The sequence below is a fragment of the Argiope bruennichi genome, chromosome 10, assembly GCF_947563725.1.
Source record: "Argiope bruennichi chromosome 10, qqArgBrue1.1, whole genome shotgun sequence".
In the NCBI taxonomy this organism is placed as follows: Eukaryota; Metazoa; Arthropoda; class Arachnida; order Araneae; family Araneidae; genus Argiope; species Argiope bruennichi.
The window spans coordinates 106,466,475-106,490,205 of NC_079160.1; the positions used below are offsets into that span (position 1 = coordinate 106,466,475).

The 23,731-nt window shown below is 28.9% G+C and overlaps 1 protein-coding gene across 1 annotated transcript in view; it reads right to left on the bottom strand.

Moving 5' to 3' along the window:
• Positions 1–23,731, bottom strand: part of LOC129987700 (glycine receptor subunit alpha-2-like) — a 51,470-nt gene that overhangs the window by 16,337 nt on the left and 11,402 nt on the right. Inside the window, exons 2-6 of the mRNA XM_056095650.1 lie at positions 14,205–14,284; positions 10,950–11,020; positions 8,273–8,499; positions 2,139–2,221; positions 1,030–1,164 (exon numbers count right to left, since the gene is read on the bottom strand). Coding sequence (XP_055951625.1) covers positions 1,030–1,164; positions 2,139–2,221; positions 8,273–8,499; positions 10,950–10,952 — 448 coding nt within the window. The 5' untranslated portion in view covers positions 10,953–11,020; positions 14,205–14,284. The remainder of the gene's footprint in view (positions 1–1,029; positions 1,165–2,138; positions 2,222–8,272; positions 8,500–10,949; positions 11,021–14,204; positions 14,285–23,731) is intronic.

Below are 23,731 nucleotides of genomic sequence, written 5' to 3' on the forward strand. Positions count from 1 at the left end.
TGACTCCATTTTATTATCTCTCTCTCTATCTATATTACAATTCTATTTACATGCTATATATATAGTTAGTTGCTTGCTTTGCGTAGTTGCCATATACAAAAAACATACATTGGTTTCGCGAGCAGTTAATTCTGATTTTAGAGTTCTAAAAGCAAGTTATAGCTCTAGTATGATTAAAGTTAAAATTAGTTTTTAGCCAAAGGCGCTCGTAACAGCAGGTTTGTATAATAGACATACAAATAAACATTTATCTTTACATATACCAATTGAACGTTCTATATTATACGCATGTAAGAAATTCTATCATCTGGTACCTTATTTATAATCGTATATTTTGTATTAATTGAGAAATGAAAACATTGACAGGGCCAGCGTCCTGGCATAGGGGTAGCGTGTCTTCCTCGTGATCTGGGCGTCCTGGGTTCAAGTCCTGGTTTGGGCATGGTTGTTCTTCCGTTGTTCTATCTGCGAGATGTGATGTGCCCTCTTGTAAAAAAGGGTTGAGCAAGTGAATGAGTGATGCGTGAGTAGCAAAGTCGTACTCTTATCATCTGGTACCTTATTTATAATCGTATATTTTGTATTAATTGAGAAATGAAAACATTGACAGGGCCAGCGTCCTGGCATAGGGGTAGCGTGTCTTCCTCGTGATCTGGGCGTCCTGGGTTGAAGTCCCGGTTTGGGCATGGTTGTTCTTCCGTTGTTCTATCTGCGAGATGTGATGTGCCCTCTTGTAAAAAAGGGTTGAGTAAGTGAATGAGTGTTGCGTGAGTAGTAAAGTCGTACTCTTGGCCCTAGTTGGCGCTACTATAAAAACAAGAGACGGTGCCCCACAGGCTTAAATCGCTGTCTTCGTAACAGTGGGCTTGTCTAAGGCAAGTGCCACAGGAAACAACAAACATTGAGAGCAAAAATATTGTAAGAGATTTTTAGAAGTTATTTTTAAAAAACAATAACATCAATTAACATAACTGCTTTTCAATTATTTTCTTCAATTTTTTTTGTTATTAAATCAAACAGTTAATGTACCTGTGGAATATTCTTGCATGCAGTCTCCGAGTTTAGTGTCCACCAAAATATGTTGAGGAAGCTCAATTGTAGGCTCGACAACTAATGGAACTTGGGATTCCCAATCGAAGACGAGGTCATCAGTGGTATAGGACACTAAAATAAAAATAAAAAACATAGACTGAAAAACATTTGTGTAATAGAAGGCTTGAAAAACCAAAGAAAAAGCAGTTTTTAGAAACATATTTCTCTTAGTGCACGAAGCAATAGAGGCATTTTATTTTAATTATTTTAAGCTTGAGATCTATTATTTCTGAAACTCACTATCAGATGGCGCCATGGGCCGGAGAATCGAAATTTGATTTAATTAATGATTAAAGGATAAATAAATTCTAAAAAATATAATTTTAAAAAAATAGTTTGAAGCAATTAACAATATAGTAAATAGTTCATTGTTACCATATTCAACAAGGGCTCATAATTCCAAACATATAATACATCAGAAAACAAGTAAATATCTATTTTAAATTTCCATCTTTATAACAAACGAAAGAAATCAGGTTAAATAAAGGTTTTTGAAAAGAATTATTATATTTAAATATTATTGTCTGTTATATTCAGTGTAATTAGTTAATGCAGTTAAGATAACAATAAAATAAATAATGTATAATCATAGCGAATACAAAAGCATACAGAATTATATATTTTGTTTACATCGGAAGAGTGGAAATCGATTACAAAATCCTCGGAAATATGAAAAAATCAATTTAAATAAAAGTTTTAAAAAAGATTATTAATAATAACTATTGCTATCTCTAATATGAAGTTAAATAGTTAATATAACACAAATATAATGTTATTTACATCGCTGAAATATATAAAACTAGAAAAGTAAACCAAGCATATATTGTAAATGTACGTTTAGATGTTTACGTGTTTAAATTGATTTTTTAGATAATTAATTTCAAAGCCGTTATCTTTGAAATAAAGTTTTATTTTGAATAATCTCCTCTTGTAGAAAAAGATATAATGCTTAATGCATGAAAGATACTAAAAAACTGTTGATTGCAAATATTTAACTAAAAAAAGACAAAAAGAGGAAAACTGATTTTCATCTAAATTCAACTTACAGCTCTCCATTTTCAAGGAACAGGTTTGAGTATCATGTGGGTAAGCTTCGAACTTCATTGCACAAGATAATTCTAATGTCAATCTGTAGAGACAGAAGAATAATTTATATACATGGTAAAAAAATCGTTCAACTATGAGAAACGTCATTTCTTAATGACAAGAAGTTGTGGTGGTAACTTCATAAGCCAGATAACAACCACCGGAAGGGAGTGCCCACTTTTGTGTTGTGGCTTTGTTACTCAGCTATGAACTCCAACATAGCGAGTTCAAACCTCAAACTTGCACATTGATGACCCGGTATCTGAACAACCGTATCCTTCGTTCAGCTGTCGTGGCTCCATCTACCAGCAGCAATCACTCACACACGCTCGCCGTCACCCGCCATAACGCTTGGCGCGAAAACAACGTTCGTCCCTCGCCATAACTGGCGTGATAAACTCCGCCGACTCACTGGTGGGGGAGTATTGTGGTAGTAACTTCATAAGACAGATAACAACCTCCGAAAAAGAGTGTTCACTTTTGTCTAGTGGCTTTGTTACTCGGCAATGAATCCTAACGTAGCAAGTTCGAACCTCAAACTTGCACAAAGTTTTAAAACTATTTTTTGTTTCAAGAAGAATATTTCAATTCGATAAATTTTTTTCCATGAACAATATCTACTAACTTCGTAAACCCTAAACTTTCTAAAATAATTTTTAATCAGTTGGCTTATAAACATTTTCATACTAATAAAAGCGAAACTGAAAATTTTGCTTTGAAATTAATACCCAAAGAAAGTAGTGTCGTATCATAAAATTAACAGTGGCAAAGCCAGTGAGTGAACGTTTTGGTGAAATAATGAAATTGGTTTGATTTTCATAACATTACAAAGCATTGCTACAATTTGTGTTTAAAATAAATTTGGAAAATTAATCAAATTAGAAAACAATGACATTGGAACGAAATAAGTTCCAATGAAAATCTCAAATTTAAAAATGGTGGAAGAACAACTTTCTTGTCATAATATATCCCAGATTTATTGAAAAAAAAAACATTAATGCCATCTAACTATTCTACTTCTTTTATGAATAAGAACTAAAAACAATTCATGAGTAACGTTCGCGCCTTCACTTTCAAATGATTATTCTTTTATTGGATTGTTGAAATTAAATATTCAACCAGATGCATCACCAAAATAGCAATAAATTTATTGGTGGGTATATATTTACTTTACTTTTTTGGATACAATAATTGTCAGAAAATATTGTAGAAAATATTGTAGACTTCCCCTTCTATTTTTGAAATCGAAAATAATAGAATCCCAAACAAGTACGCCACGAAGAAGTTCATTGGGAACCTGGATCCACTTTTACGAAGAATTTAACGGAAATATTTTTGTTAAGGTGCAGAACTCGTAAAATTTTAAAATTCTTACATGCAATGTTTGCTATTAAGTGCAAATATTTTCCGAAATTTACCATTTTGAAATCAGTGCGTTCTTATTTATATCAGAATAATATTATATTTAATTTTGTCAGTTTCAGGAAATTAAATTTTTTATACTCAGTAAAACAACTGTGTTATCAAATTAAAATTCATACTGTCTTACACTACATTTAGAATTTTGAATATATTTTCAATGTAAATTAATGAACAGGTAAAACTATAAATTTAGACAATATTTTATATTTTAGAAGATAATTTATATGCTTTTAAATGCAATTACAAAAACAGTTTTTTTTAAGGAGTACAAAAAAATATTTACTACTATTCTTCAAATGAACGTAATTAAATAATAATTAGAAGGGCAAACAATGTCTCATAGTTTTACTTAAGGCCATTTAAATAGTTACCTTATTAATAAAAGACAAAGTTTATAAAAATCAAACAAGCCACTAGCATAAAAACTAAGTTTCTGCAATCTTTTGTTCTGGAAAATCTAATTCTTAACTCTTTTATGCGTATGGGTAAATCTTCAGACATGCAAAAAGAAAAATGCAATCAATTAAGCTAATTTGTGACCGAAAAAATTATTTTATTCTAGATGAAAATTAAGATAATAATTGGAAACTATTTTTTCTTCATTAATTGAATTTGAATTAATTAAATGCTAATTTTCTCAATTTGATTGGATATAAAAAAAGTGTAAAAACACATTCTAAGGTTATTGTATAATGTTGAGCGGTTTTAAAAATATTATATTTGCATTCAGTAATACCTCAAACAATAAATGAAATGAAATAAAAATAAAACACATTTATCCCAATCATTTATTAGCACGATGAAGCAATTTCTCGATAATCTGAAATACTATATTTTTAATTGGACTAAAGAATTCTATTTTAAAATTCGAGATTAATTTCTTTTTTCTTATACTTTAAATTTTAGAAAAATGAAGTAATTTGGTTATTTAAGGTGTACGTATACACTTCGAAAATCGTTCAAAATATCGAATATTTTTTAATGCTTCAAAATGTTCTATGATGCTTTAGCTTTCAAACGATACCAAGATGTCAATGTTCGGAATATTTCCCGAGTTATAATTATTTTTATTGAGGTACTTTCACAAAAAACTCTAGTTTTGGTTTTTTAAAACTCATTTTATGAAGAATGATATTTTTCCACTATGTCGCTTCATTCAAACAATCATAACTCAACAAGAAATGAACCAAATACAATTATTTTATTTATATATCAAAATAATCTGTATGAAACAAAGGATGTTTTGTGCCTCAATTAAAGTTATATTTATAGAAATAAATTTTTAATAGCTGTATAAATGTTAAAATTACAGAAAAAATATCGCTTTTTCTATTCATCGTTGATGAAAAAATTGTTAAAAAAGAACTATATATCTTTATAACTTGATTGAGGCAGACAACATGAAGACTAATATTGGGCATAATTTCCAATTAGAATTGTGTGCCTGTACAAATTAAAATTTAAAATATCACATTTCAAAAAATTTGCTAATTAACCCATTAAATATTAATTAATTAATTAATAGTTAGTGTAATATGGTTTTTCTCACTGAAATGAGTTTAAACATATATTAATGAGCTACTGTGAAAAAACTGGATTTTTAAAATTAAAATTAAAAAAAAAATCTTCTAGTGTGTATGTACACCTTAAAGTATACAAAATTTATTTCATGCAGCCACATTAAATTTTTTAGAAACACACGCATGTATTTTTTGTGTGAAAATCTATTGGTTTTTTTTCCTTTATTAAATTTTGATAGCATTCTTCGGAAAAAAATCGTACTCCAGCTGACTCTCCCGTAACGTTTTTCATCGATTTTCTTTTATAGATTTTAATATTTTCATAAATGAATTAGAACAATGGAAATTGGTTTATTTTTATTAATTATTTTCGAAAACAGAATAGGAAGAAAAAATGTTTTACTTCATTTTTGTTGCTATCATAAGAAATATTGCGAACAATTAATGAAATTAATTTTATACTAGTCTTTCAGAATGAATTTGTTTGAAAAAAAAGTTATAAAATGCATATATTCTTGAATGAAATCATCTATGAAAAGAATACTTATTAAAATCTAAATATTCTGTTTTTTAAAAATTGGAATATTTTGATTCGCTCAAAACCTTACAAATGAGAAATATGTTGTTTAGTTTCTGAACCACTAAATAAGTTGTATTTTTATACAGTCTTTAAATACTGTAGTTTGATCGTTAAATAACATGCGATTTTTATTTACTTTTGTTTTGTAAAGCATAAGATTACTGTAAAATCTGTTGAAATGAAACGATTGGATATTATAATTCAGGAACTATATAGTCTATAGAGAAATATTGTGCCAAATCTGAACAAATTTTTTTTATATATATCTTCATTTTTGAGATGTTTCGTAGGAAGATACAACCAAAATTTAGAATTTGAGAGAATACCATTTACAGAAGAGCAATAGTATTAAAATGTGAATTTTATAAGTATAAAAATCAATATATCTTTAGAAAGAATAAATTTTGAAACGAAATTCCAAAGATTTTATAAAGAAAACAATTCAAAAATTAAGAATACCTTAACTAGGACAATGCAGTATTATACTAAACTGAATTATTTAAAAATTCAGTAATATTTTCTAATAAATAAACTATTATGGAATTCTGCCTGTATAATCTGCAAGTATTTTTATTTTTATAAAAATAAACATTGTTAAGTTTTATTAAATATGAAAGTGTTAAAAAAATTATTTAACTTCATATATTTTTTCTCGGAATATTTATTGCAATTAAAATTAATTTAGGAGAAAAGGAGTTTAGATAATCCCTTTTAATATTTTTCCATTACATAAATGAAACGGAATGTAAAAATTAACCACTGTATAAGAAATGACATTGGGTAAAAGTAAACTGTTTTTTTACAAGATTTCGTTTTTAACATTCTTGTGCAAATATATAACACAATTTCTGAGTGCATTTTGAAATCCAAATTTTTTTTACAATTTTTGCAAAAATATGTAGTTTTCCTTTTCTTCTTCGTCAAAAAGTCTATTTTTTTTCTATGAAACTTGATTGGTTTGGGTTTATCATCTCTCTTGGAACTAACTCCCTTAGACTTCCTAAAATTCTCTACATTGCCAAGCGCATTTTTTAATGCTTGCTTCGATTTTCGATTTCTCTTTGTGGAGATAATAAATTCATTTGCTTGAGTTTTTAAAAACTGCTGTCTATTTATTACAGGATTTACAGGATAACATTGATTTAAACTTATTTATGAATTTTCATTACAGTAACTTATAGAAAAAGAATGCGTTTTCGCTTTGTTCATCTATTGCATTACTATAAGGAATTTGAATCATCAAATGACTATTAAAAACAGTTTTTTCCATCAAAAAAGTTTTACATGAAGATAGTTTACGTTCCTGTTGAGTTTTTCCAGCTTCAAATGGTTTAGTTAGAAAGTAGTCGAATATGATCTTTCAGAAAAAAATCTCCACTACAATTATTTTCATCACTGAAATAACTTCTTATTTCATTTAGAAAACTTTAAAATTTAGCCTCATAATGAGGATCAGGATTTTGGATGAAATTCCGAGAACTAAGTCTGAGTACCATTTTCTAATGCTTGGACAACATTGGGATATTAGCAATGACATGTGGTCTGCTAGAACACTTGGAAACAAATAACTGATATGTTTTTAAAAAAACGAGTGTTTATACATCACTAAAATGCAAATGAATAAAAAGGGCGGGAAATGAGAAGCTACGGGCTGAATCTCATTCAAATAAGAAATAGAGGAATAGGGATTAATGAGGAATAGGAAAGGAAATAGAGAAATAAAGAAGTGATGAGAAAATCATTCTTTGTGATCTGCAAGGCTACACTTTCCCAGTTTAGAGTTATCGATATTAAATAAAAATATTTTATATTTCACAAAAAATCTACTTTTTTAACGTAGTCATTTACTTTAAGGAAAAATCTGGTTAAATATCTGTATTTAACAAAATTTAAGTACCGAGTATCCAACTAATTCATGTTGATTTTATTTAGCAGAAGTAATTTATTCTATTAGGATAGTAGAGCATGCCGAACTAAAAAATTCATTCATTTCTTTATAGAAATGTTAAGAAATTTTCATTTAAAGAATGCTATAAATACCAAACACAGAAAGAATAAACAATCCCAGCGTGTAAGTCATACAAAAAAAAAAAAAAAGACAAAAGACAAAATCGTAAAAATTACGCAAACGAATATATAATTAGAAATGGAAACATATTATCACGGAAACACTAAAACAATTAAAACGAATAATGATCATTATATTAAAAAATTCATTTCCTAAAATTAAAAAAAAATCAATACATGCATCACTGAATCCCTTAAAATAGCACCAAGAGTTTAAAAGTCCAAAGAATACAATACTCAAAATTATAAAAGTTTTGCAAACACTTATATAACAAAACGAAAACACATCGTTATAAAAAATATCAAAACAATCAAAACTACAATGATAATAAATTAAGAATCAAAAGACGAAATAAAAAAAATCAAGCATTCAAAAGTTGTTAGCATTTCGATTTAAAAAAGGGTAAAAGACGCGTTAGAAATATCAAATTCATCAGATATGTTATTAAAAACTTTTAAAATATGTTATTAGTTTTGTGAGAGATAAAATATTTTATAAGCTTACTTCACCATATATAGAATGGTTTTGTCGCTATACAGCCATATATAGTGATTAGGTATGGTCATTTCCTGGAAAGTGACTCTTTTGGCATTTTTAAAGAATGAATCCGGTCGCCACATTTTCTTCAACCAGCTAATTGGAAGCAGACGATATTTCGATGTCATATTTTCTGGAAGTTGCAGACGGTTGTCCTTCCAGCTTTGCGACATGAAGATATCGGCAACATATGTCTGAAAAATAATTCTTTGTAATACGAATGATTTAATAACAAATTATTTTATATATGAAAATATATGTAATAAGTAACTATGAGATAATTGATTTACTGAAAATATGGAAAGTTTCATTATCATTTGTAAAATCAGAAAGATAGATAATAGAAAAAGTAATCATAATCGCATACAAATCAATGATATAAAGAATTAACCGTAAATGTAAAAAGAAATGCCAAGTGATAGAATTGAAACAAGTCAGTAATTAGTGGACAACATTTGTTAGACACAATGCAGCATTTAAAATATTAGGTGGAAACATTTAACGATATAAAGAGGGAATATAAAAAATCCTCCTATTTTAAACAATACATTCATTGCACAATCTGCAGACGATATTTAAAGTTCTGCAGACGATCGGATGGATTGAAATTCCTGAGATTTTAGCAGCAATGCTGGTGAAATCTGTCTAGCTATTGATTTTTAAGACATTATCGACCATTGCCATTAACAAAAAACAAACGAATAAATGAATTTAGTTAATCAAAAGTTATTTTTAGTTTATTATATGGAATCATATCCAATAAATTTTATGATTTCATTTTTAATTTTAACAGAATTAGTTAATATTTTTTAAGAATATCCGATTAAACTATTTATCCTTAGCCATAGTATACAATTATTGACTGAATCCTACAACATAATTCTAAGCTTATATTATCTTTATTTAGTCTATGTCTTAATGATATTATCTTTTTCTTGACTTTTTTTTTCAAAAATTGATAAATTTATTGTTATTTGAAAGTTAGTTTATTTCAAAATACTTGCCGTCTCTGAAATAATCGACATATTTTCGAAACGCGTTTAAAGCATCTGGTGTATTCACATAATTATTTCTTAATATAAAATTAAAAACATTTTAATTTGCCTATTTAAGTTGTAGCACGGAAATTATTTTAACATCTGTAACAGAAACTAGCTATTAGGGCTATAATGATGTACTTAGCATAATTCCAGAATTGATATTTTGCTAGATAAAAATTTTAATCTTTACAATATAGAAACAATATGCTTGAAATGTAAAAAATTATAAATAAATGTAAAGTCATTATGTATTAAGTGCCTTTCAATATCAAGAAGATAATGCACTTTTTCTTTTAGATTCATTGCAGTTTATATCGCAATGAAATTATAAAAGTAAATTATGTAATTTAACACTAAGGGTGAGACGTGACTATTCATGCCGAAGTACTTCAAATGCTTTTGTTTAAAAAATGATTTAATGTCCATTCTAATAATCATTATAAAGTTTGAGAATATCCACAATAGAAAATGCTTTATGATGTAATAACACTGAGAGTTTTTAGCAGCCGCTGAAAAGTTGTAGAGAAATTTTAAAATAAAAAATCTTTTAGGATATATTTGTCTTAGTTACAATTGAATTTCTTATTTTTCTGCTATACATATTAAAGTTAATTATTATGATAAAATTTATTTCCCCACATAACAAGAAAGTACTTCTTAAAATGTATAATTTAAAATGAAATTATGGTCTGTTGTTAATTAATTTACATTCGTACATTCTTTTTTTTAAATTTATTCTATTTTGAATCATCAACGGCATTAGTAAACATTAATTCAGTTAAATGGATTATGAAATCTCATACTTATTTTAAAAGAATAATAATAATAATAATAAAAATAGAACTTCAAAATAGTGAAGTGAATGAATTAAAGTGAATACAGCTTTTAAAATAAAATTATGCCAAAAAAACAATGAAATGTATGAAAGTTTCTATTTCTGCAGCATTCTTTATTTGTAAAAATGGATTTTAAATTATCATGAAACAAATCAATTCAAAAATATTATTTTTTTCATTTGATATAGTCAAAAACTAATTTATCTTCAAACATCGATATATAAAATTATTTTTTCCAAACAAATTCAAACGAATTTGAAATACATTATGTAATGATTTTTATTCAAATTATGTATTTACTAGCGTGATGGGCAATTGAATTCAAAGCTTCAAATTCATTAGCTTTTGAATTCGAATTTGAATTCATTTAATTTATAAACCATCTAATTCTTCTTCTGATATGAAGAATTAGGTTTTTTTTAATTACCCAAAATTAAAAAAATTCAGTTGGCCTAGAAGACAAATAAGACAATTAATAAATTATATCATGTTTAAACAGGTACAGCAATGAAGCTTGTTCGCACACAAACATAACCATTAATTTACATATTAGTTGGCATATATACACATCAAGAACAAGAATGAAGACATAGACACGGTAGACAGAAACATAAACAAATCTTGGAAGGAACATGAAAGAAAAATTGAAAAGTTGACGATTAACAGTTTCCTTCTGGAACATCATATTTGAAATCTGGTACGAAATCTTAGAAATATCAAATCATCAATTTCTTTGACGTCAATAATACTCTTACATTAAAAACTTACCATAGAGCCTTCATCAATAGAATCGATGCTAAGCACCGTTACATGGAATCGAACCGTGGTTGGCGTTCGTCCTGAAAAATATGATATCTACTGTTAGTATTTTCTCTAATACTGAAGGTAAATGCAAAGATATTAAAAATAATTGTTTGATGAATCAGTGAATGCTCTAAAAACAAATGTTTGCTTGAACATTATCATGGGTAAAATAAGACCATAATACTATTATTTCATAGGAAATGTTTCGAATTTCTTGATGATATATTGGGTTGGCAACTAGGTAATTGCGGATTTCTCTCATAGATGGCTTCAGTTGAATTTTTAGGTTTGCAGACGTAGTACAAATGTAAAACACATTTTGGTATTTGATAGTGGGTAATTCAGCTGTCAATCAGTAAAAAAAGTTTTTTGATCGGTTGCGTAGTTTTCGTTTGGCGTTCGTTGAAAAATGGAAAATCAAAAGGAACATTTTCGTCATATTTTGCTTTTTTATTTCCGCAAAGGGAAAAACGCATTGCAAGCTCATAAAAAGTTATGTGCTGTTTATGGTGACGAAGCCTTAAAAGAACGGCAGTGTCAAAATTGGTTTGCCAAATTTCGTTCTGGTGATTTTTCACTCAAAGATGAAAAACGCTCTGGTCGTTCAGTTTAAGTTGATGACGACCTAATCAAAGCAATAATCGATTCGAATCGTCACAGTACAACACGTGAGATTGCAGAGAAGCTTTATGTATCACATACATGCATTGAAAATCACTTAAAACAACTTGGCTATGTTCAAAAACACGATACATGGGTTTCTCATGAACTGAAAGAAACGCATTTAACGCAACGCATTAACAGCTGCGATATGCTAAAGAAACGTAATGAAAATGATCCATTTTTAAAACGACTGATAACTGGCGATGAAAAATGGGTTGTTTACAACAATATCAAGCGGAAAAGATCGTGGAGCAGGCCAGGTGAACCAACTCAAACAACATCAAAAGCTAATATTCATCAAAAGAAGGTTTTGTTATCAGTTTGGTGGGATTACAAAGGAATTGTCTACTTTGAACTCTTACCACCCAACCGAACGATCAATTCTGATGTCTACATTGAACAACTAACGAAATTAAACAATGCAGTTGAAGAAAAGCGGCCCGAATTGACAAATCGAAAAGGTGTTGTATTCCATCATGACAATGCAAGGTCACACACATCTTTGGTTACTCGGCAAAAATTATTGGAGCTTGGTTGGGATGTTTTGCCACATCCACCATATAGTCCTGACCTTGCACCATCTGATTACTTTTTGTTTCGATCTTTACAAAAATCCTTCAATGGTAAAAATTTCAATAATGATGATGATGTCAAATCGTACCTGATTCAGTTTTTTTCTAATAAAAACCAGAAGTTTTATGAACGTGGGATTATGATGCTGCCTGAAAGATGGCAAAAGGTCATTGATCAAAATGGGCAATACATTACAGAATAAAGTTATTTAGTTCCATGAAAAAATTGTCTTTGATTTTCTAAAAAAAAATTCGTAATTACTTAGTCGCCAACCCAATAATATATTTTTATTTCAAAACCATCATAAGTTATGAAATAAAGAAACCAAAACTCTTCAACAAAAAAGTAGTTTCAGTAGCTTTCAAAAGATTTTTTATTCTTGCGAATAACAATTTTGCTACATAATACATATTTAATTGTAGAACATTTTATCAATATAATATTGAATGATTATTGGTTATAAGGGATGTTTTTATTTGGAAGTGTTTTGAATAATAAATTGGAAAAAATCTTCCTGATCTTTTTCTACCGCAAATTGAAGCAGAAATTTTTCAAATTGTTTCGAGTTGAAAATTTTTTTAAAATAATCTAAGGAGACCTAACGTTAAAAAAATATTGGCTCATCTTTTACTGATATAAAAATAAATGCTTGTTTACATGTTCCTAATAAAAATCTATAATTCTTTTTGTCCGATCTTGATGGAATGTGATGATAATCTTTAATATCTTTTTTCCTAATTCATTGTTTATATGCCGTGAAAATGTGCTCAATAACTGTATGGTGATGACAAGCTGATATTAGGTAAACAATCTGATCAATCTTCCTCAGAAGAACGTACACATTAATGCAATAAACTACTATAGTCCGTTCGTCGATTCGGGAGAACGAAAGTAAACACATGGGTTGCCAAGAGCTACATTTTTGGCTTACTTTTCTAATTTGGCGATTTCTTTTTGTTTTTTTTCCTTTTATTTTTGCTCATTTAATTATATGGGATAAATTTTAAAGCACATACTTCAGAAATCACTTTCAGAAGAAAATGTTGAGAAATTCGAGTGGAGTTAGTTATCGCGGAATCTACTACGATTTTTATAACAAAGCAGAAGATCAGGATGTCTAAAGACAGTTATAGTTGGCGTTCCTGGCAAAGTGCCAGATTTTAACCATCGCCAATAAAACACGCGCGTTTATTTGGTTTCGTTCTTTCGACTCGGTCAACAGACTATAGTTCCTTCTTAAGTATTTAATTTTATTTATACACATTAAAAATCATATCTTTTCGGCCTTATTTACAATTTTTCTTTTTACTCTTTCTTCGATGGACTCAAAGAAATGTTTACACGCGCCATTAATATATATTGGAAAAAAAAAACAATTAATAATTTTAGAAGTCAATGACAGCTCAAATTAAAGCAGAATCTCAAACTGTCTATAGAGTGTTATAGATGGCGTTCCTAGCAAAATGCCAGATGTTTAATCATCGCCAATAAAGCTTGCGCTTTTAATTGGCTTCGTTCTCTCGACTCGGTGAACAGACTGCAGATCAAAATCTTGTAGTTTCCCGAAGCAGAGTTCAAGTTTTATGGGACCAACAATAATTTTGTTGGTTTCCAATAGTGATATAATATATTCCTAATCGTTTCAAAAGTTATTTTTATTTTTAAAAAAATCTAATATTATGTTCGGAGGCTGACATAATTACGTCAGGACTTTTTTTTTTAAACTCAGGGACATCATAAATATGGAGATTCATTAAAGTGTCGAGGTTGGATGATTACAATACTTTTTATTTAAGGATACGAGAAAGTAATAAAGAAGTTTTAGAATGCGACAATAATAAAGATTTTTTTCTTTAGTTTGAATGAAATGACTTTCTTTATTATCGTAGCAAATGAAAGACTGACACAAATAATTTGTTGCTTGATGTCTTGGAAACAGATGTTGATTACAAAGACAAACATGAAATGAAAGATCAAAATTACCATTTTCTTTTGGTGGCTGTAAATTGTCATATTCTTTTGGAGTAGGAGGTAAAATGGTGTTGAAATCTAAGCTCTGTAATCTAGAAAGGAAAATGAAGAGAGTTATTCATAGAAAATGTAATTTCATTTAAAAGAAATATTTTGAGACACCATTTCAATTTTTTTCTTTGCATATAAATAATACTTGAATGAGATTTAAATTCAGTTCAAGGTGCAGAATTACTTTTGACAATAAATATTAATAGTATATACATGTATAAAAAATGTGAAATTCCATAATAGCAATAATATAAATAAAGCAATGAACATAAGAAATTTAATAATTGTAAGAATAAATAAGAAATAAAAAAAAGAAAAAAAAAGCATAAAATTGAGTGAAAAATGAAAGATACGCAAACAAATATTGCAGTTCAACTAAAAGAGCAATTATTACAGGGCTGACACTCAAATCTGAAAAAAAAAATTCCCTGTGTTTTTTCTGTTTTATCCCTGAACGTATATTCAAAATACAAGGAAATGCACAAATAGCGCTCATTTGCCGGTAATAATGTAATATGGAGTGGAAAAAGCAAGGAAAGGAAGTAACAATTTAACGTTATTCGAAATAATAGCATATTAAAAGAAGGTTTATATTTACATTCAAAAAATTCTCTTTATTTATTATCTAGAATTTAGCAAGACAAAATTTATTATATAATCTCATGTGCCCAGTAATTATAAGTCACAATATTTTTATTATGATACAAATCATTTATTGATTACTTAACAAAAACTTTACAAAGCAAAATGACTTGTCTTTAAAAATTTATTTTTGTGAGTTTCTGTATTTGGATATCAATTTCTGCAGATTTTTCAGCCATGCCATCAGTTTCATGGAGCTAATCCTTAACAATTAAGGTACGATATTTTTGTACGGCCAAATGTATCTCTTTTAGCTATTTCCATTTCAGTGAACATATGTGAAAATATTTCCGATACATCTTTGATTGACGAATGTAACGCAACAAGTTTTATTGCCCATAAAAATTCACCTTTAAATTATTGTTCTTGAGCTAAAAAGTTCGAAATCAGTTTATTTTCGGACACTCAATTGGCGTTTCCAATTTTGACGTGTCATCTTTTACTGTATTCCTTTTACCAAACATCAATTATGACACTTTTGAACTGGCAAGCAGTTTTGTATGTTTTTCTCTTTTGACATGACTAGTAAGTCCCTGTTTCCCATATTACTTAGTCTTTTATTATCTTCTTGCAAAGTGAGCAGTACACAACAAATGGTACTCGAACCCATTAAGAAAAATCAGGATTGATTTTTTTTATCCGTTCATTTTGTATTTTGAGCAGCTCGTTATTTTTTTAAAAAATTCTCTAATCTACTTTGATTAAGTTCATATTTTCTCAAATAATAAAAAAAAACCATTCAATAAACTCAAATAGACAGACTAAACACCACCGCACTGCTTTTACAGATTGAATTTCCTGCCAAAGAAATGTATTCTATCCTTTCACGTAGTTACAGAAGTTTCGTACATGCTCATTAAGTGCAGTTCAGGAATCTCATGGAAAAAGAATAACTGTTTAGTAAAGAGAACCTGGACTGATCTATGCAGGAAAAAAGGGGCGAGTTTCCGCATTACATTATCGCGAATGATATTGTTTCGTTTATGGAAGCTAAGACTACGGTCTTTTATTCTTGCAATATTTAGAGAGCGGCATTTTTTAGATAGGAAAAGAAAAATTCTCTGTTTTTTCCCCAGTTTTTATGAAATTTTTCAAATTTCTTGGAATTTTTCCGTTTTTTAGGCGATTTTTAAATTCCCTTTTCTTTTTTTTCCCACTTTTCTAGGTTCTTCTGGTGGCATGGAAATCCTGTAATAGAATCACCAACCATTTAAATGTAGAATTTTCAAAATATTTTGAATTTTTTCAAATTTTAACAGGCCGATTCTTGAACCAAGTTCAAAACCCTCTAGTTACTGACGCTTTTTTTTGAGGGGGGGGATATTTGTTTTTATATTTTATTTCATTTTTGATAAACAAAGATATAATGCTCTGAATTAACAGTATCTGTTCCACAGTCGCTATTTGGTAGTTTGCCTTAAATTCTATTTCGATGAGACTGAAACTAAACATGCGTTCAATCAATAAATGGCATCGAAGCTTCTTTTAACACTACCCAGATATTTGAGAAACGACTCTTTTCTGAAAAATGTATGATGCGCTTAGCGAAAGATTTTGAAATTTATACAGCCTCTAATTATGCTGTTGTCGAGTTTTTTCGTTGTCTTCGCGAGAATTAAAAATTATTTCTTTTCTTATAAATCCGAAAGATTTAAAATCTCTACTCCTTGTTTTTCATGCAAAAACAACAAAAAATGAAGTTTCCCTATTAGCACAAAATGCCCATCAGCATTGTTACGATATCTTCACGATTTTTATCATCATTCAAAATATTGGACAAGATTGTGAAGATGTACAATATTTTGTGCTAAAAGGCTACCTAATATAAGTTTAGCTATAATTTATTGTGTTTAACACATAAAGTGACCATTAGCTCTAGATCATTAGATAATAAAACCCACAAGTTTACTGTACATGTAACCACAAGTTTACTGTACTGTAATAATAACCACAAGTTACATGTACTCTTATTTTCAATTAAGGAAGCCTGTTTACCTTTGAGAGCCTGTAATTTTCTCTCATTTTGTACGTTTTAATTTTTTTAAAATAGGACATTATTGGAAACTTCATTTTTTTTTTAAATATAACGAACTGATTTCTTAATTTTGCACCCTCTGGCACCTGCACCCATGGCACTTGTCCTGCATGCCCAACTCTAGTTAACCACTGTCGAACGTTTAAAAAAACTTGCAATTTTCCACTGGTTTCCAATTTTTTAAATGTCTGCTTTTAACTAACGGAAATAATTTACAAAGTAATTTATCATTGTCACTCGGTTTTATAATTTGTAATTTATTAAAACTATACAATAATAGCAAGTGTAATGTTAATTTATTTTCTTTAACATAATTTTCTTCACACAATTTTTTGAAATAGTTTTTGAAAGCATTTGTAAATAACCAATAGAAAATTTGAAATATACAATTTGTAGATACAAATCGGTTTGGGAAAAAATAAATAGCAGAATAAAATAAAAAATTTAATACATGTGATTTTTTTTTTATCAGAACAGTTCTTATTTTCATTAAATATATTATATGTGTAATGTTTGAAATTTACAACTGAAGAATACACGCACTGCATATTTATTAAGGCACTAATTTTGCTCGGGCCGGGATATCCTGGTTGGTAGAGCGTCGGATTCGCGTCCCTTAGGTTGCGAGCTCGAACCCCGCCGGCCGAAGATTCCCCGCGTGCTTGGTGGCTGACGCTCGTTAAATCTGTCGTGGTCACAAAGTCCTCCATGTCGAGAGTAATACCACTGGGGGTACTGGATCAGGGGTGATCGTTCTTTGATTCAGGTCTAAATTACGATCTGTGGATGAGTGAATGAAATGTCTGAATGAAGTCCGCCCTGTAAAAAGGGTTGTGGCGTGTGTGTAGCTAAGTCGGTCGCATGGCCCTAGATGGCGCTACTATAGAAGCAAGAGGCGCTCCCCCTCAGGCTTAAACAGGCTGTCTTTGAACAGCGGGCTCGTCAATGGCAAGTGCCATTAGAAACAACAACAACTTTAATATATCGTTTTCAATTTTTGAATTCTGCTTAAATTTGCATTTGAATTCATTTTGTAAAACAATGGCTTCTCTGAGTTAAGGTTCTTGAAATTAATCAAAATGGTTCTTCCAAATAAAAGACGTTTTACATGAGAAGTTTCTAATTTTTAATTACAATACAGAAACATTTTAAATGATTTCCAAACTTTAAACTTTTAATTTTTCTGAAATAGCGGCATGTGGCAAAATTTAAATCTCCCGAACATTTTTTAATTTCCTGTACCAACGAAATAATTTTAGTAAAAATGTTACGAAATTTCTTGTAGTTTGTTTTTCTTGGAAACAAGGTAATTAGATTTTAAAAAATATGTTTTCAAGTAGGGAAATAATTAGTTTAAAAATTTCTGTCATAGACCAATTAAGAAAGCAGGCTTCGCAGATTGGAGCCCTGTTTTCTCCAAATTGGAACACGAATTTCTTTAAACAAAATTAAAGCGAAATATTTCTTTTTTCTCAAATTCACACCAGGACACAAGCATGGTTAATTTGTAATTTGTATAATTTATTCTTATCCCTTTATTTCTACACAGGAAATAAAAATCCGCGCAGAATTAGTTTTTATTATTTTTAATCAAAATTTCAATTCTTTAATGACTTGTGAATTTTCTAAATTTTTTTTTCATATAATTGATCTCGATTTTATGCTATATTTATTTCAAATTATAAGTTATATTGTTTCATTTAAATTCCTTAAATTATCATGCCTCTTGAAAACAAGATAAAAATAAAAAATCTAGAATTTCAGTTTAATTATCTAAAAATATGTTGATATAGTTTTTTTTCATAAATAAATGTTTATTTTTATAGAAATGTCTATTTTTATTTCATGCAAAATTTTGAAAAACAGTACAGTCACTTTATTTTCATTTATTTATTTCCTATATGCCAACTAATGAGGACTACTCGGGATGTTATAATGAGTTATTTCTTGATTTCAAGATTCTAATTCCATTGGCTAACAGTTGAGCATGAGAGAAACAACAAACAAATTCAAGTAACATATCTTTTAATAAATCATTATGATGACGTCAGTCAAATAAGTTTACACTAAGAAAATTTAGTATTTTTTTTACTATTTACATTTTAAAAACTCAAGTATTATTAGTTTTCAGTTAAAATATTTATTTACCGATATACAAATGTAAACATCCATTTTCTAACTGCAACCGCGTGGCATTTTCTTTTAAAAAACGATTTCACGAATCACATCTACGTCGTTGGAACACAGTATTTATATTTACAATCAAAATATTTAACGAATCGAAGTGACGTCAATTGTTCTAGCAGACGATTTAGATTCGACCTGCTCTCCCCTACAAGTGAAATAGACTCTTCCTTCTGAAACTCAATAGGAAAAAAAAACTGATTGCTATTTTTATTAGAACTCTCTTATTAATATTCGTATTTGTTTTTCTTTTTAGGTTTTCTGACATCTGGTTAAGTTTTAATATATTCGTATAAATTTGATCGTGGTAAATACGTTTTAAACTAGTATATTTTTATGCAATCCATATTTATGATACAATCAAATTAATTATTGCAGTAATACAAAAGAATTTACACATAACGTCATCGTTGAAAAGAATATTTGCATATTTCTTAACGGTTGAGATTACACATGGAAGAGAATAGCGTTATTAAACATAATTCTAAAATAAAAATATCTTGATTTTTGGATAATAAATCATCCAACAGAATAAATCATAATAGGAATATAAACTGACTAACGCGTAGATGTAAAACAAAACTATCTTTTTATAACTTTATTGCTTCTTTTCCACAGAAATTTTCATCTGACGTATTCCGAGAAAATTAATTACTTGAAAACGTGATATTTATTAGCGTCATTAATAAATAAAATCAGAAGATTCACAGAAAAACCCGATAATTTTCCCTCGAATATTTATACGAGTAAGGAATTAATTATTTGAAATTTGCTTTACGAACTTCTATGTTTCTTTCTTTTTTTTCGGAAGTAATAATTTATCATGTCTTCATATTTTTTTTTCTTTTTGATCATAAATATATAATGTTTGTTTTGCACGGATTTGTAGAATAAAATGGATTTATATTCATAATTATAAAAATGTGGGAAGAAAATAATAATTACATTTATGATTAACGAAACTAAACTTAATTATTCTACTTTAAGAGAATATTTAGTATACATAATTTTGCTGTTTGAAAGAAAATTAAAGAACTCATTAATCTTCGTTTTTAGTGCTTAAAAGATGATTAAATAAAAATAAAATAAAATAAAATATTTAAGGCAGAACACGTTTGTTAATTCATAAAATTTTAGTTGATATTATTAATTTTATCTTTTTCTACAATGTTTCTCCCTTTTCTACAGTACATTAATTTTCAAAATTAGCTTTCAATTATCATAAAAAGATGAAGGGATTTCTTTTGGCTTTTGTGTTTAAAAACGGAAGAAGTTAAATTAAAGTAGTAATTAAAAATGCATTAATCATTGCTGTCTATGTGTTTCAGAAGAATTTCAAAATTAAAAGCTTAAACATAAGTTTTACAGCAAATAAATGAAGTCAAATTGAAAGAAGATACGAATTTCTAATTCGAAATACCACAACAAGAAAATGTTTTAGACTTGATTCTTCTAACCTAATTTTATTTTTAAAATTTATTTTTAATTGTATAATAGCGATAATGCGAGATGTATTTAATATACTCAAAATATATTAAATAATATGTATGAATATAAATTCAGTAATTAAAGCAAACAATACTGTTTTATTTTTAAAAAATATAAAAGTTAGAAATAAATGTTGCATAGTTATAAAATTGGCATCTCAGAAATACTTTATTTTATGAATTTGAAAAAGTGGCAAGAATGGTTTTTTTGGAACAATAATAAATCCCGAATTTACTGAAAGAAAAATTTAACGTTCCATTGATTTTTCTTCTAAACTTCGAAATTTTTACTTTGTGAGAGCACTTACTGCCCAAGAAATAATCACCTACCAAATTTGACAGCTATAGGTACAACGATCTGTCTTGTGTCGAATTTTGAAGGGTTTTTATACCATTCATCTATACTTAAAATAAAGCTCAATGTGTGTGTGTGTGTGTGTGTGTGTGTATTGGCGCTCTACAGGCCAGACCATTCAACCTACAGCTACTAAATTTGGCACGTGTATACTTTGGAGGCCGGGAATGTGCACCTCGGGGTTATTTTTTCGAATTTTTAATTAGAATTTTATTTATTTAAAAATTAAGCGAAATTTTGGCGTGTTTCTGCTATAACTTCCGAAAATATCACCGCACAAAACAGATTTTTACATGAAGTTAAAGATCAAAAATTTATCTTTTAAATTATACCAATGTTTTAACCCAGCGATTCTCAACCTGCGGGGGGCGCGAGCACACTAGAGGGGGGGGGCACGAGAATATCCAAGAGAAAATATTATTTAAAAAATGATTAACTGACTGAAAAGAAAGCACACATACACATAGAAAACAAAATACATTTCGACATATTTAATAACTTATTAAAGTAAAACAACTTACAAATCAAAACTTAAATAAAATCAAACTTAATCAAAACATACTAAATAAAAACAAATTTAATAATTATTAGTGACTTCCTTGGGCCTGTCTTGCAGAGTAAAGTTTTTCGAAGGAAGGCTTGGTATTAGAAATAGCCACTCTCAATTCTGTTTCTATATTTTGTCTTCAAAGAAGTCAGAGCAGTTTGACAAAGGTAGGATGTTGAAAATGGTAATAAAATGCGAAATACCCTTGAGGAAAAATCATCCTCTATTCCTGCCCAAAATTCCAATAGTAATTTATTACTAATTTGTCTTTTAGTTTCTCCACTTGTCGTGAAGTCTATGAATTTTTCTTCATTGAGAATTCTTCAGGAGTCATGAAATGGATCCGTAACTCACTCGTAACTTGCTATTAGTTTGTCGTCAGCAAGAAAATACTTTTTAAAATTCTTTGCCAGCATGGCATAAAGGATTTTCAGTGGTTACACAAACAACTTTTACATGTTCTTCTTCAGCCTTGTAAGTTTTTGTACAATCATCCACATTGCAAAGATTGTTATATTTCTTTGCTTTAAATTTCTGCTCCACAATTCCAATTTTCTACAAAAAGCATTAACTTTATCACTCGTATCCGACATATGTGTATTTGTTGAAGATTCAAGTTATTTAATTTCTCGAATATATCGTCCAAGTACCTCAATTTCATCACAAATAAACCATCGCGAAAATTCTCTGCCTCCGGCCTGTTTTCTTTTTCTAGGAAAATGGCGATTTCTTCTCTTAATTCATAAAGTCGTTGCAAAAATTTCCCACGTGATAACCATCTTGCATCGCAATAAAATATTAACGCGGAATGTACTGAAACCATGTCTTTACAAAGTGCGGATTCTCGATTTCAGGGGGTCTCATTTTTATATAATTTACTAGGGTTACAACTGTTAGTTAACACAATATGCAGACCAGGACTCATTTCTTTCGCAGCTAAAGCTTCTCTGTGGATCATGCAATGTGTCCAGACGCATTGAGGCGATTTTTGTTTTACAAGTGCTTGTATACCTTGGAATCTTCCGGACATTGAACGAGCACCATCGGTGCATATTCCGACGCAATTTTTCCATTCTATGTTTGCCTCGTTCATAAAATCCTTTAAAATTACAAATAATGCGAGGGCCGTTGTTTTGAGTTCTATTGGTTTGCAGAAAAGTAGTTCTTCTACTACTGACATGTTATCACAAAATCGAACATAGGCAATTAAATGAGCATCTTTATTACTTTCTGTTGCTTCATCAAGCTGTATTGAAAACAATTTGTCACGCAACTGCAAGAAAAGCTGACACTGTACACCTTCAGCTATATCATCAATTCGACCAGCAACAGTAGTTTTGTTTAGTCATGCTTCTGTTTTATTTCTTTTATTTTTCGAAAAAATGTATTCCCAGTTTCTAAATTTAGCTGACCCCGTCTAGGTTAACTTTCATTAACGAATTTTTCTACTTTTATATTCTTTTAACGTTATCTCCCTGTTCGGCTTTCATTTCAAATATGATATTTAAATTTTCCCCTCTTTCATTCTCTTCATCTGTTCACTGCCCGCTTTGTTAAATGCCAGATGTGGTTTCTCGCCAATGTTGGCTCGCTTTTATTCTTTTTTTGGCAGTTAGTTAAAAATAATTTAAAAACAGAATAAAAAATACTCAATATACATTATTGTTGTATACATTTTATTGTAAGCGGGGGGGGGGGGGCGAGATGAAAATTGTGATTGAAAACTGGGCCGCGAATACTGAAAGGTTGAGAAACGCTGTTTTAACCTTAAAATTAAATTTCTATTTTTAATGAATTTTTAAATAAATATTTTAACTATATTTTTCAACAATTTTTTTCGCACAAAATAAAAATAAAATTTAAGCTGCACGAGCACGTTTCGCATTCATGGGAAAAATTAGCTTTTTTCAAAGTGTTGCCATCACATTGATTAAAGCTCCAATTAAAAATAAATTAAATCTTTTTGGAAATGAAATCTGCAAAAATATAAGTTTCGGCACGTGTCTGTAGGAAATAAAACAAATAATAAATATTATTTTTTCTAAAAAATAAATTCAAGAAAAATTAAAAATAAATTCAATTCTATATTATTAATCCAATAAATCAGCTTTATTTTAAGGCAAGTTTTGTTTAATATGAACAGGATATCCATTCAAATCAGGACCACACAGCTAATTTGTAAACCTTTAGTAAGACACAGATCTAATAAAATGGTCTAAATGGAAAATGATTATATTT